Below are 15,538 nucleotides of genomic sequence, written 5' to 3' on the forward strand. Positions count from 1 at the left end.
ACTCAATTAATCTGCTTTAAAACATGAATAGAGTACTTCAAAAATGCCTCAAATACCACCTTAAAAGACACTTCTGACTCATCAAATTACTGAACTGTTAATGCAATTTAATATCAACAGAATACTTTATGTTGCAAAGAATGTCACCGCTAATTTACAGAAAAAGAGAGCTTGGGACTCTGGCTTGGAGGGCAAAGCTATCACAGTGAGCAAGTCTGCAGACTTCTCGAGTATTTAAACTCGATCCTGACTACCGGGCCTGACTACAATGCAAAATAAAAATTAAGCATAAAAATACTACTCTATGAGGGGCGGTCAAAAAGTTCGTAGAACAAGGTATGCTAATTTGTTGCACAGTAATGAATTTGGTATCATTTGAAAGCTTGTTCCTTCAAAACATTATTGTAAAAATATTCGATTTTTGCATCACTGTATATGGTTAGGACACCCTGCAGAAGAAGCCTACCTCCTTGAATTCACAGGTACTACCAGAAGTGAACACAGGGTCATCATGTAATTTGCTCCAGACAGATGTGAAACCCATTTGAAATTTAATAATGTACAGTTGCTGTAAATGGTAATGAAGTCCTTGATATTCAACAGTAACGAAATTGTCCTTCGAGCTCAAGGATGGAAAATAAAATATACCATCTCTGATGAAAGTGTTTTTAATATAAATCTATCAACATTTGGGTATTCCAGGGTGTCTTCTAGATGAGGGTCCCAGAATCTTCTTACAAAAAATATATAACACCTCCTATACACTTAGAATAAGGACAGAGTCATCAATATTTGGCAAAAGGTGACTGGAATTATGAGTCCCTTCAGTGGAAGCACCTGGATCTCCATTCTCCCACCCCTAAGAAGATCATCACTTGGTCACTATAGGTCAAGGTCTTCTCATCGCTGTTTTCTGAGATGCAGAGAGAGTCTTGATGACAGATCACTTGTCAAATGAAAGCACAATCATAGGCATATATCATACAATTTTGATTATAGCAAAATTGTGGCAAGCCATCAAGTGAAGAAGGTTGGTGGGAGGAATGGAACTGTTCTTGGATCGAGTCCTGTACACTATTCTCAGTTTGTCAAGCTGCCATTCACAATAGAGGGGTCGGATAACTATAGCAACCAGATTGTGGTCCAGGCATGGCCTCCAGTTAGCGAAACCTATTTCGGAAATTTATGCTGATGAGCCTTCACTGAAGAGTGGCTCAGGGAGCAATCGAAAGACTTCCATTTTGTTGACATAGGTTTCAGGAAAAATTGAGACAGGTGCATTAAGGTATGTAGAGTGACGATGTTCAAGAATGAGAATTTGGTTAGTACTCTTTCAAGTACCTTGTTCTACGAACTTATTGACCGTCCCTGCTACCTTCCAGTGGGTATTAGTTTGTACAAGGTCCTATACACACGCTTAGCCAGGAATAACATAATAATGGCATCGATAATTGGAGACTTGTTATTGTTAAAGGGTGTCTCCGGCAATCACAACATGCCTTGTATGTTAGAAAAATAATTATTAAGCACAAATCACATGGTTTTATTTAAACCAAACCCATTTTGACCATAAAAACAGATAAAAATAGTCGGCACTCAACACGCGATATTCAAAATTCCCGCGCCAAAATTGTCTAGTGCAATGACGTCATGGTTACCTGTGCTCAATTGTTGTCAGCCTTCATTGTATTAACTTCATTGCACCTGGCAATTTCGGCACCTGGGAATTTTGAATATCACAAGTTGAGAGACAGCTGTATTAATTTGTTTTTATGGTCAATATGAGTTTGTTTCAGATAAAACCATGTGATTCATGCTTGATTAATTTTCTTATCATATGGCATAATGTTGAGATTGCCGGAGACATCCTTTAATGATAGGCCTAGTTAAGCCGAATAAAATAAAAACATGTTTAGCATCCAGGTTTTTGAAAAATTAGGAAGGAGGAGGGGCTTCTTTTTTTTTTTTAATGGTGGAAAACCCTAGTTGGTCTGCTTTTGCATTGCAAAAAAAGGAGCAGGCCTGTTTTATTTTATTTTTCTGGTAGGTTTAAATAGGCCCCTATACTGATCACAAAACTTTCCTTTAAAGGGGCATTGAGAGATATCGCGCACAGAACGCCCTCAATTTCGGTCAAACTAGCTCAAAGTCTGGTTTTTTACATATACGTAATGGTTATACATATACAAATCTTAATCTGAAATAAAGCGAAATTCGGCGTCTTTCGGGTAAAATTTCATGATTTTCTAATAAAAGTATAGATCTATACATAAAATTCCCGTTGATTTTAGCTTAATGCGTGCATTGCATCATGGGAATGAGCCATAACATTTACGTTAGCGAGCGAGTGAAACAGTGTTGTTGTACATGGTGCGATACACCCAGGACGATATGTAACTATTCGTTTCTTTAGCTTCAAGGGTCAGTTTAGTCATCCTCAGGAACCAACTGAAGTTGGAAAACTTTACATTTCAACCGTTGCGTGTGATGACGATGTATGTACTGTGTTCAGTCTGAGACGAATATACCGGTACCTACGCACGAGTGCAGAATTCGACAGCATGCACTTCTTCTCTCTGTTCAGCAACTGGATGCATGTTCAATATGCATTGCAATTTCATTATTTGCAACATCAACTACTAGTACCATGTATGTATGTAGCCGATCCTGTGTAAGTGAGGACGCGATAAACATTCTGATGAGCCTAATGGTGAAGTACATCAATACTAGACTATAGTCAGCGCTATAACTAGGCCTATTGCACATGAATTAGTAGTGATCAAAGCATTACTTCACATGCTGGGCAAATAGGAGCAAATGCATGAATGGGGTGCAAATGTACATGATAAAAACATGAAAAGGGGGGGGAACATCATGGAAAATCAACGGAGCATTCAAGAATGATTTACTCGAGTCTAACTCTAGCTTCCATGGCATGGGATGGCGATAAACTGGAAATGACTTGATGGCAGCTGCCAGCCATGCCAGCAGGGACTCAATTCAAGAAGAAATGCCATCGCATGATCGATAGCTCTTTTTTTTTTTTTTTTCCGGGGATGTGACACCTGATATGAGACCTTTGACTGACATTCAAAGTTGATGAAATGTCATCGTATTATTATGTAGTTGATCATGTACTACATACAACAAGTAGTAAATGGTGTTCATTATGTTAGGTGGTACTACACCCCTGATAAATTTTGTGACTAATTTTGCATTTTTCTCAAAAAAATAGCTATGCATTGGTATCAAAAAATAGCTATGCATTGGTAACAAAAATTATGTATATCATAGGGGCAAGGAATCCAATTACTTCATTGAAATTTCAGTGATTCAAGAAAGTGGTTCATTTACATTAAGAAATTAGGTACATTCTAGCGGTACCTCTTTTCTTATCATAAATAACGTACCGTTTGTCTAGAGTCACTGAAATAATTATTCCAGTGTAGTAACTGGATTCCTTGCCCCTATAATATACATTAATTTTGTTACCAGTGTCAGTGTGTTATTATTTTTGAGAAAAATAGTCACAAATTTATCTAGGGTGTAGTACCACCTTAAGCCATGGATTTTCAGGTAATAAATTTGTGCCCGGTACCCGACTCATTTTTCGGGCTGGTAATATGGTACCCAAAATTTTTTAACAAATATTTTATTCCTTTTTTTTTTTTTTCTGGACCTACACGTAGAGCTATTTTTTATAAATGCTAGGATCATTCATGGTCGACTTACAAAAAAAAGGTTTATGTTTTTAATATACAAATTGATAATTTGTATTCATGTTCCATTGTTCATACTCTATTAAGGTATTTACACCTGTAGTAAATTGTGACCATTTTTGAATTTTTCTCAAAAAATAATAACACACTGGTAACAAAAGTTATGTATATTATTGGGGCAAGGAATCCAATTACTACACTGAAATTTAATTGACTCAAGACAAGTGGTTCAGTATATATGATCGGATACGAGGTACATCCCAGCGGTACCTCATTTCTTATCCTAAATAACGGACCGCTTGTCTTGTGTCACTGAAATTCCAGTGTAGGAACTGGATTCATTGCCCCTATATTATACATAACTTTTTTTACCAGTGTGTTATAAGTTTTTGAGAAAAAGCAAAAATAGTCACAAATTTACCCCATGGGTGTAGTACCCCCTTAATGATTTCAAAATGCATTGAATTTGTATATATTGAAATCGAGTACCGGTATAACATGAACACAAATATCACTTTGCATAAAAAAACACAACAACCATGAATGATCCCAGCATTTAGCTCTAGGTCAAGGGACACACTCCAATACTGGAAAAATAATTTTTGTTGAAATTTCGGTACCTGGGCAGGAATTTCCTGCCGGGTAATGTAATCTTAGGCGGAACCCGTGAGCAGTGTTCATAAGCATAAAGTTTTAAATTATGAAAAGTTTAACATAAGTTATTATTTGTAGGCCTATTCATGTCATTAGTCTATTGACATATTTCAAAATGGATACAAATCCAATGCATTTTGAAGTGCCAATTATAACTTTGCATATTGAAAACACAAAATGTAACTTTTTTATTTTTTGAAAAGTCAACCATGGCTGATCCTAGCATTTAGCTCTTTGGTCCAGGGACACTCCAAATCCAAAAATAAAATCCAATTTTTGGACAATTTGTGGAATTTGTCAAAAAACTAGGGGTGGAACTTTACTCAAACATGGGACTTTACTATACTATACTATACTATACTATACTATACTATACTATACTATACTACATACTATACTATACTATACTATACTATACTATACTATACTATACTATACTATACTATACTATACTATACTATACTATAATACTATACCCATGTTCTGGGAAAAGTGAGGTGTTTTTGTATAATTATTGTAATTTACAATGTTATATATTAAAAGAAAAGGAGCAGAATAAAATAAAAGAGTAATTAAATTTATTTCCATAAAAGACTTCAATTTCTTCAATACTGTGTCCACTTTCCATGTTCTTATATGTTTGTAGCTGTACCAGTGGTTTGATCCTGGATCATCAACACATAGTGTTCATACAGTACATGGCCCATTCACTCTGTGAGTGGTCCAAGAGAGAAATTATTTTGGCATACACATGCCCTGTGTCTTACATGTAGTTGTACGCATTGACTGACTGGCTATATAATATGGGGATATTATAGTGTGCATGCAGTGAAGGGCCTGTGGGGCTATTTTCTTTGGAAAGGGGGGGGGGCTATCAGTGACCAGATTGCATTGTTTTTTGTCACCTACATGTATCTGAAGTGAAGTTGATAATATTTATGACCACACCCCCTTATCCATATCAGCAAATATAAAGTTATATGGGCACTGTCAGTTAGAAGGACAGAACCCTGTCCCTGAAATTTGAAAGTAAACAAGGTTTTTAAGCATTGGATAGGTTGGACGGCCATGATGATACCTCATTTACAATCTTTTTCATTTTTCAATTTCAATTGTAAAAAAACCCTCCATGTTCCACACATTTAGTGGAAAACAATTTGACCCCTTTAGTAGCCTATGCCAAACCTATCATGATCCTCCACTTATTTGGGACCCCTCCTAAGAACTGGCAGCACCCTGATGACATATTGTTGAGTTAAAAAAGCTTACCCAAGCACTGAATACCAGTATGAATGTTGAGTCCACCCCAGACCCCAGTTATAACAAGTCACCAAAAATTCAGGGCAAGTCAAGTCATTTCAAGTCACTTGATTGAAGCGTAAATGTAAAAAGCAAAAGTCAGAAGTGTAAAAAGCATGTCAGAATTTTAGAAAATTATATTTGCAAGTGATTTATGGATACTTTTGTGTGTGGGTATGCACTTGTGTTTCTAGGTGTTTGTGCTTTGTGAAATTGTTTAACCCAAATGCAATTTGTATAAGTTGAAACAAAATTCTGACTTAGTTTACACTTCTGGCTTTTGATTGTGTTTATTGGTTAGGGTTAGGATGTGGGTTTGAATACAGTATCTGTGGTTTGCATAAAGGGTCAATGTGTTACTATGATCCTGATTGGATTTTCTCTAGGGTTTTCTGATATCGTATGACCCCGCATTAGGGAGCTGTCACTTTCTTCGGGAGGGGGTCCCAAATATACGGGGGGGGTGGTCATAAATTTCCGGACAAAGAAAAATAAGGGGTCATAAAATTTTTGATGACCAAAATGTAGGAAGTCACAAGATGTCCACAGATAGTGTATTTATGTTATTCAAAAGACAGATTTCAATACAATTTTAGCCTGCCGGGGGTAAGGTGTATTGGTGGTGGACTGGTGGTGGGGAGGGGTGTTTGGGTCATAAAATTGTTGTCGAAATAAGGGGTCGAAATTTTATTGATGCTGACTTTTTGTAAATTTGGGACTGGGGGGCAAGGGGTATTTCTCTTGCCCCCCCATTTTTAGGCAACTTGACTCCCCCACAAAAAAAATCACACACATTTCAAATTTTTGCTGCAACTTTTTGCTACAAAATTGGTTGATCCCCCCTGAAATTCACTTCCCCCAAGTCCCCCTCCCGAAAAAAATCCTGGGTCTGCCACTGATTACACGTAATCGTCATGCACTGAGGGAAATTGTATACATAAGCTTACTGGAATACTTCCTTTACATGTAAGTGCATGGTTCTTCATGTATAAGCTGTTCTTATTTGAATTTTATAGTGGGAAATTAAACACGATAGTGGACAATATATTGCCGGGATATATTGACATGAAATCATTTATCTTTTCAAAAGAAAATTAATATAATTAGTACGGCGTAATTTGCTGTTTACATAGTTTGTACACATGTCCATGTGCCCGATCGACGGTCAATTGTTTACGTATCGCGAGTTGTCACCACAGCTGTCAAATCGTTACCGAATTGCCTTGGCTCAATCCCATAATGCAACGCGAGTGCAAAACTCAAGATCTAGGCACGCTAAGCGTAAACGCTCATAAAATGTCGTTTATTTTACTATTTACTGTTTTTTTCTTGAAATTACCACTGCGGTAGGTTTCTCTGGATCCCTTTTATCAATATAAAGTGAAATGTTCTCATTCAATTTTCCTGCGAAATCTCTCACTGCCCCTTTAAGCACCTGAAGTGCTTCTTATACATTTGTAAGGCTATAGAAGGCTATAGAACTTCTCGGAAATGCGCTCAGTAAATTCCTGAAATAATAATAATAAATAAAAAGAAAATTTAAGAATCCTCAACAAAGGAAGCGGAAGGGGACACTAAACATGTTTGTTTTTTACTCAACCTTGAAAAAATAAGTTTCTAAGTGACATGCTGCAAACACATAATCTGGGTTGGGCACACCTGTACAACAGAGTCTTTTAAATTTGTAGGTCTCTTTAATAGTGAGACAAAGGAGCATGTACAGATGACTTGATATCCACTGCCACTCTCATAGGAATTCCATCTTGAATTTCATCATATACCAAACAATTACCTGTCTTGTGTCTATAAAATTTCAGCTCAAGTTGCACTGGTGAAGACCTTCTTTATGTTGGGATTAGAACTGGCTCAGTTCCTTGGATTACAGTGGCATAGCTATGGGTTGTGGCACCCAGCGATTCAATCATTCTATACTACGGTCACAACCTGAGGTGAACCAAATTATAGAGTTCTCAAGTAATTCTTGGGCTTGGCTCGACTTCTCGAGTGAGTAACTTACCATTTCATATGGCATGGACATGGTGATGAAAAATTTTTAGCAGGTTGATCGATGAACAGTTTCTTCTGGAGGTTGCCAAATTTTAATACCTCGTTTATCACACCGGTAACACACATACACATCACGATTGAGGAATCATAAGCAGCAACCAATGAAGCACATACTTGGTACATATCATGATTTTCAAGCACAAATGGCAATATCGTGTTTCACGGCCCACAATAATTGGCGCGAAAGTTGGACTCCCTAGCTTACTGAAAATTGGTCGCGCTATACGTAAACAGCAAAAATGATGATGTTTTTTAATTATTTAATGTTTTCTTGCTGTATTGTCCCATAAAGTTTAGTACGATATTATTTTTAATGTGTAGAAATGTAACTCTGTGAAAATTATAGTAAATAAAAAAGAAATAATGAAATAAAATACAGTTTGTGCAGTGTTGCTTTTGTCTTTGAGAGCTTTTTCTTTTTTGTATTGACCTAGACCCGGGACCTAGACGGGCCTATTGTTGTTTATTTACAAGTATTAAAGTTATAGATTTATAGGGTATACATTTTTTAAACGTATGCGTTTTTAACGGAATAAATAGCAATGTAGGACCTATAATACTATGGCATTCCATTTATTCCGTCAAATTTATGCCGATAAAATCTGTTAATATTGGTGGTGCGTGTCGGCTATAAAATGACGGAATAAATCATAGGCCTATAATAGTGGGCATGAAGTATGCAATTTATTCCGTCAAAATAATAATAATAACAATAATTAAATGTTTAAATTATCAGTCTCGTTCTTTAACGGAATAAATTGAATCTGTGTGTTGGAAGCGGTAAAAATGAAAAGCATTGTTTATTCCGTTGTTTAATTGTATTTTAATAATCTATTAATACTCCCTATACCGGTATACATTTTGTAAACGTATGCGTTTTTAACGGAATAAATAGCGATTTAGGGCCTATACTATGACATGGCATTTATTCCGTCAAAATGATGCCGATAAATCTGTTAATATTGGTGCGTGTCGGCTATAAATGACGGAATAAATCATATGCCTGGTAGTTGGCATGAAGTATATGCAATTTATTCCGTCATAATAATAATAATAATAATAATAATATAATAATAAAATGAGTAAATTATCAGTCTCGTTCTTTAACGGAATAGATTGAATGTGTCACTTCCCAACTTTTAAACACAGGATCAGGATAACTTTTAGCACGATCTCGTAGCAGCTAGGCCTTGGGCCCTATAATAGAGTTTGTGTTAATAACGGAATATGCAAAACCAAGTTAATATTTAGTATTTTGTAGATTATAAATGATCATGCTGATTCTCGGCCTCATTTTTAGAGGTAATAATTCAAGCGCAGCCGGGAAGCGCAGTTGATTAATTTGCTTAATTCTGTAGTGTAGGCCTACTAGTAGGCTTATGAACGGAATAAATGTAAAAAATAGGAATGATTTCAAAGTAGCCTATACTGTGTTACAATCTTAACGGAATAAAGGTAAAATCAAGTTATACTGGGGGTATTGTGTTGATTTAGTTTATCATGCTATTCAAGTTATTTTGTGACGGCATGATCTAGGCCTAGGCCTGTTTTTAAAGGTTTAATGTTTAGCAATCTCACAATATACATGATATATTATCGTGTCAGTGAATAAACAAACCAATTAAGGCTTAAGTTAGTTTTAAGTTTTCCCGCCTTTTTAAAACTTAATTTTCCGCCAAAATGTTCCCGCTCTTTTTAGTTTAAGCTTGTCATAGCCCCGCAAATCTTTATAAACCCCGCTTTTGCTGCGCAATTTATCCCCCCAAAGGAAAACCCCTCTTTCTCGTCCTCCGGACGGGGACTTATTTTAGCTTGTTGGTTGAGAAAGCATATATATATAATCGTGTTTGGCGGCCCACCCTATGGGAAAATTCTATTATTTGCGTGTAGGTGGGCCGTCAAACACGATATATATTAAGCTTGATGATGAGCCCTATATATATAATCGTGTTTCGCGGCCCACCCTATGGGAAAATCGTATAATTTGTGTGTAGGTGGGCCGCCAAACACGATTATATATTAAGCTTGATGATGAGCCCCTATATATATAATCGTGTTTCGCGGCCCACCCTATGGGAAAATCGTATAATTTGTGTGTAGGTGGGCCGCCAAACACGATTATATATATATGGGCTTTCCAACAAGCTAAAACTAAAAATAAGTCCCCGTCCGGAGGACGAGAAAGAGGGTTTTCCTTTGGGGGATAAATTGCGCAGCAAAAGGGGTATATAAAGATTTGCGGGCTATGACAAGCTTAAGCTAGAAAGGAGCGAGATTTTGGCGGGAAAGTGATGCTCAAGAAGGCGGGAAATTTGGGGGAATTCTAATGTAAACCATGAAAATACTCCAGGGCAAAACAAAGACATCACAAAAAACGGTGGGACATAGGCAATTTATGCGCCTATAAACTGAGGCCTATGCGTTTTATTATATTGTAAAGGGAACGCATGTGTTGTAGGGGAATTACTAATTGGCCTAAGCCTGCTAAAAATAAAAATGATAAGCATTTGCCGGTCCACACGGCAAAAACATTTGAAAAGACAAAATTTAATAAAGAGATCGCCCTGGCCCCTGCATAAGTATAAAAGAGTTCACTGCATAGCAATTACAGACAGAAATGGATCGATACTGCATAGCATACCGGCAATTAAACTATTAACTCAAGTGGGATGTTTATAAACATAATCATCATTATTCACACCTGTGGCGATGACGGCGCGTGGCATTCATTGTCAATCGCTGTCAATCATAATCAAAGACTCATGACATGCGGTGGAGTGTGGCGTACAGACAGATTGGAATTTATAATATTATTAATACTGGACTGATCAATTTAAGGTGGGGGTATAGGGAATTTCAACTTTCTCTCAGTTATAATAATTATATGTGGCGTTTTCGCTCAAAAATTTCTTTGCCCCTTTTCTTTAGGCATGTTTATAAAATTTTCAACATTGTCATCATTGTATTTTCCCGGGCTTTTCCATAAAAAGCAACAACCACACAATATTTAGTTTGAACCACTCCCCCCGGGTGTATATTGACGGGCCTCTTCTAGCTGAATTAATTTGGTTGTTGCTTAGAAAAAGTTGGAATCTCATTTAATTTTGAGCTTTCTAGAATTCAATCATGGCTAGTCGTAACAGGAAGATATTTCAATTATGGACCGATATTCAAGATGTTATCGGTCAAGCTTCTTACTGGCCTGCTCGTATAAGGAGATTATTTTGGACATCTAATATCCAACACTTTGATCGAATTTTAATTTGCGCTTTCGCCTATGTTAATGGTTTAAACCCAGTCATGGTACTGGAATGGGCTGATGTTATGAATTGGTGTAGAGATGGCAGCGCAGAATTGCACCTGAAGAATCTTTTTATTTTATTTGAGGCAGGCAAACACTACAACTTATATGCTTGGCATATTTTTAACCGCAGGTATGAATACTTGGATGGAAGGGCAAGACAATATGTCCACAGATCGGAAAGGGGGCGTGGTGAGTAAAAAGTTTAAACATTAAATATTTTGCATGTTGCGAAATTTGCATAAAACATCAAATATGGCAGTTGGCGGCAAAAGGTAATGTATTGTGGTATGTGAGTAAAATGTTTGAACATTAAATAGTTTGCATGTTGCGAAATTTGCATAAAACATCAAATATGGCACTTGGAGGCAAAAAGGTAATGTATTGTGGTATGTGAGTAAAATGTTTGAACATTAACTATTTTGCATGTTGCGAAATTTGCATAAAACATCAAATATGGCATTGGCGGTAAAAAGGTAATGTATTGTGGTATGTGAGAAAAATTTGAACATCATTCGGACTTGAAACTTCGGACTTGAAACACAGGAATGGCGGACAGAAGAAATAATGGAAAGGGGAAGACTGGAAAGGGGAAGACGGGAAAGGATCGTCATGGTGGCGGGTGGTTCCGCAATAGAACACCAAGCTTATCTGAAATGGAGTTTCGCAATTGGAATAATCCTTTTGATTTTTATTCTTTGATGATGGCACCAGTTTTTACTTTGATTTTATGGTTGATGAACCATGGATTACTCGCCTCTTCAGCAATATGCAAGAAATGTGGCAGACCGTGCCAAATCAAGAGAAATTCGAGCAAACTCGACGGGCATGTTTGGAGATGCCGAAGTAAAGGGCATAAAAAAGTGAAAGAACACGAATTTTCACTTTCTTTGAGAAGACATTCTTATTTTTCTGGATTTAAGTTACCCTTGCAAGATATCTTGAACTTCATCAAACAGTATTTGGATGGTCACTCGCTATTGAAATGTACGATGCATACTAACATAGACTACAAGAACACTGCAGTCAACTGGGCATCAATGATCCGAGATATATTTATGGAATATATTTGGCGATATGTGATTGACGCAGAGATGAAATTAAGTGGTGAAATTGAGGTGGATGAAAGCATGTTTGGCAGAAAATGCAAGTATCACCGGGGTAACCCGCACGCAGGTATCAAGGTTTGGGTTGTTGGGCTTGTGGAGCGAGCATCGGGGCGTATGATATTATACCCTGTTGAGAACAGAAATGCCAACACCCTTTTAAAGATAATACAGCGCCATGTGTCCCCTGGGTCCAAAATTTTTAGCGATGGATGGGGTGGCTACAGCAAATTAAACAGTCTAGGTATGTACGAACATTTCTCAGTTATTCATAAGTACCAATACAAGAAAGTCTACCGCAATTGCACTACTGGAGAGATGCTAACCGTCTGCACCAATACCATGGAAGGATCCTGGAGGCACGCAAAGCTGCATTTTAATAAAATGGCGGGCACTTCCATTGGAAACTTTGAGAGTCATCTATGCGAAATCATGTTCAGAAATCACATGAAGAGTAAAAACATTTACGAACGCTTCTTTGACTATATCACCAAGTTTTATAGCCTAAAAAAGAAGGGAAAGATGACAGCCAAATATCCATTATTTGACACGTGGACGCATGGAGGTGACACCAAAGAGAAGTTTGTCATATACAATGACCTGAGTGGTAAGATGTCAATCCTCAGTTTTTGTGGTTTTAGTGTTTATTAGTTGCATTAATTTAACGGAATAAATGGCATACTCTATGGTGCGATTTATTCCGTTAAAATAATATCCGATAATAAAAAAAACCCGTTAAACCGCACAATCCTCTGTTAACCTTTTTAGTTTTTTTTTAAATCGTCACAATGTAACGGAATCAATGATTATCTACTGGTGCTACATGTATTTATTCCGTCAAAACATGCAAAATGTGCCTGATAATTAAAAAAAGAAAACACCTTAAATAGAGGATTGACGGTAAGATTGAAACAGGGATGTTGGAAACAGCAAAAAATGTTAAACTTCAATTAATATCTGTTTACGCTTTATATTTTCAGATGCTGATGCTGATGACGGTGACAGTCCTCCCGTTGAGCTTCGTGGTGAGGTTGAAGAGACATCTAGCAGCGCCGCCTCGGGCGATGATCTCAGCGAGCACGACCCAATACCCGAGACACCTCCACACGCGCACTTGGACGATGAGGCTGAGGTGGATGATGATGTCGACGACATGTCAGTTGACAACACCCCCCAGACGGGTCCATTTAATCCGTTACTGCATTGTGACGAGAATTTGAGTGGTAAGAACTTAATTTCTTTCTTTCTTTCTTTCTTCCCCCTTTTCTTAATTCTTTCTTTCTTTGCTCTGTAACGGCATATTAAAAGCCTATACATCATAATAACATTTATATTTACTTTTCATATTTTTCAGCTGACGACACCAACGCTTCCCAGACAGGCAGGCCCAAGCCCCAAGCCCTACGCTGTGATGAGAACTTGAGTGGTAAGAAAGGTTTTCTTACAAGCCGACGACGAAAGTCGGCTTGTTCTGTCTTCTTCCAATTCTTTCTTCTTCTTCTTCTTCTTCTGGCAACCAATCAAAATGCTCTAGCTCCGCCAAGCATTGACAGATTTCAACCATATTTTACCCAAATGACCACTGGGTTAGGCCAAACCTTCCATTTGACTTTGACCTTGCTGTGACCTTTGACCTAGCTATAATGGTCAAAAATGTGATTTCACAAAAAATGCTACTCCTTCCACAAATTACATGCAATGATCATGTGACTCATGCATATGAATCAACATGTGGCAGTGCTTAAAACTTGTTAAAAAGAATTGAGGTCAAAGGTCATTAAGGGGGTCATTTCCGGTCTGAAAGCTAAAAATATTCAAAAAATCACTGTCTTTACAAATTATATAGCAGAGAGTCGCCTTTAGCACACATGCATTGCTACTAGCCAGGGTCTTTAGGATGCCTACAGTTTTGGGGTCAAAGGTCATTAAGGGGTTACTTCCGGTCAAAAACCGAAATATTCAAAAAAAATATATCTCAAAATGTAAACAGACCAGAGTAATATAACCATCATACATGAATCAGTGTTACTTGATGTATGCATGGTATTTTTATTTTGGGGGTCAAAGGTCATTAAGGGGTCACTTCCTGTTTTTAGCTTAATAACTTTAAGAATTTTTATCTCAAGAACTAAACATGTTAGAATTTTTTAATTAAAATTGGGACAATACATTTTGTCGGTGTACATAAGGTTTTTTTTTCATTGAGGTCACATGTCATGAAACGGGTCAAAAGGTCAATCAAAACTTTAAAAAAATCAAAATCCATGTATAAGTTCCGATTAAGCTGAAATTCACCAGGAATCTTTCTTATGACATCCTAAGCACAATGCAAGAGCAGTTGACCCCATCCGTGACCCAAGGGTCAAGTTATAGGGGTCAAAGGTCAAATTTCGAAATTGATCCAATCGAGCTCAAATTCAACAGGAATTATTCTTACGACATTCTAAACATGTTAAAAATATAATAATATTTATGACCCCAAAGGTCAAAGTTAAGGGGTCAAAGGTCAACTGCGGCGGCTTGTACTCAGCGTCTGTTGACTCTAGTTTCTTTCTTTCTTTCTCTCATTCTCTCTTTCTTTCTCTCTTTCTTTATTTCTTTCTCTCATTCTCTCTCTCTTTCTTTCTTTCTTTCTCTCTCTCTTTCTCTCTTTCTCTCTTTCTCTCTTTCTCTCTTTCTTTCTTTCTTTCTTTCTTTCTTTCTTTCTTTCTTTCTTTCTTTCTTTCTTTCTTTCTTTCTTTCTTTCTTTCTTTCTTTCTTTCTTTCTTTCTTTCTTTCTTTCTTTCTCTTTCTTGGCCTACATAGGCCTAAATCATGACAAGCCTATTTTGTTTTAATCATTTTCAGACAGTATTTCTGACATTGAGTCGTCATCATCAAAGACCCGGGAACCAGTCGCCGGCCCTTCAGCACCAACAAGAACGAGAACAACTCAACGCTATGTGGCGTACCCCAAGGGCTGGGAACCAGCCCCAGAGACTGACCGCGACGTGAGTGGGGAAACCAGCAGCGCCAGCACCAGCAGCACAAAGAAGAAAGTGTTGAAGAGAAAGAAGGGAAAAGGACCAAAAGGAAAGAAGAGACAGTGGCGAAAGAGTACCAGTAAGGAGAAGCACACAAATCCGTACACGAAGAAGGCGTATGACTGGACGACGTGGTCTTCAAGTGATGATGACTTTCAATAAAAACAAATTACATGTTCCAGCGTTTACATAGTTTTACGAGTTTTTACAGTTGGTTGGAATTGAAGCTAATTGAACTATTTACAGTTGCAGTTGACATGGTTGAAATTGAACTCATGATTTTGTTTGACTCTGTGGTTTAACGTTGGAGTTTAACGTTGGAGTTTAACGTTGGAGTTTTCTGCTACGTTGCATTAACTATAATTGACT

At 37.3% G+C, this 15,538-nt stretch overlaps 1 protein-coding gene across 1 annotated transcript; it reads left to right on the forward strand.

The window, feature by feature from the left end:
* Positions 1–13,066: 13,066 nt before the first annotated feature.
* On the forward strand, positions 13,067–15,391 carry LOC140140317 (uncharacterized). Its single transcript, XM_072162090.1, has 3 exons — positions 13,067–13,369; positions 13,501–13,572; positions 14,994–15,391. The coding sequence occupies exons 1-3, from the start codon at positions 13,300–13,302 to the stop codon at positions 15,329–15,331; spliced, it is 480 nt and encodes a 159-aa protein (XP_072018191.1). The 5' UTR covers positions 13,067–13,299; the 3' UTR covers positions 15,332–15,391.
* Positions 15,392–15,538: the final 147 nt, after the last annotated feature.

Source organism: Amphiura filiformis, chromosome 19 (assembly GCF_039555335.1).
Source record: "Amphiura filiformis chromosome 19, Afil_fr2py, whole genome shotgun sequence".
NCBI lineage: Eukaryota > Metazoa > Echinodermata > Ophiuroidea > Amphilepidida > Amphiuridae > Amphiura > Amphiura filiformis.

What these genes read in the sequence shown, in the direction of transcription:
- LOC140140317 (XM_072162090.1), top strand. Translation starts at nt 13,300, where the DNA reads ATGTCAGTTGACAACACCCCCCAGACGGGTCCATTTAATCCGTTACTG. An exon ending in TTGTGACGAGAATTTGAGTG is followed by an intron (nt 13,370 to 13,500) that starts GTAAGAACTTAA and finishes CATATTTTTCAG; the next exon opens with CTGACGACACCAACGCTTCC. An exon ending in CTGTGATGAGAACTTGAGTG is followed by an intron (nt 13,573 to 14,993) that starts GTAAGAAAGGTT and finishes AATCATTTTCAG; the next exon opens with ACAGTATTTCTGACATTGAG.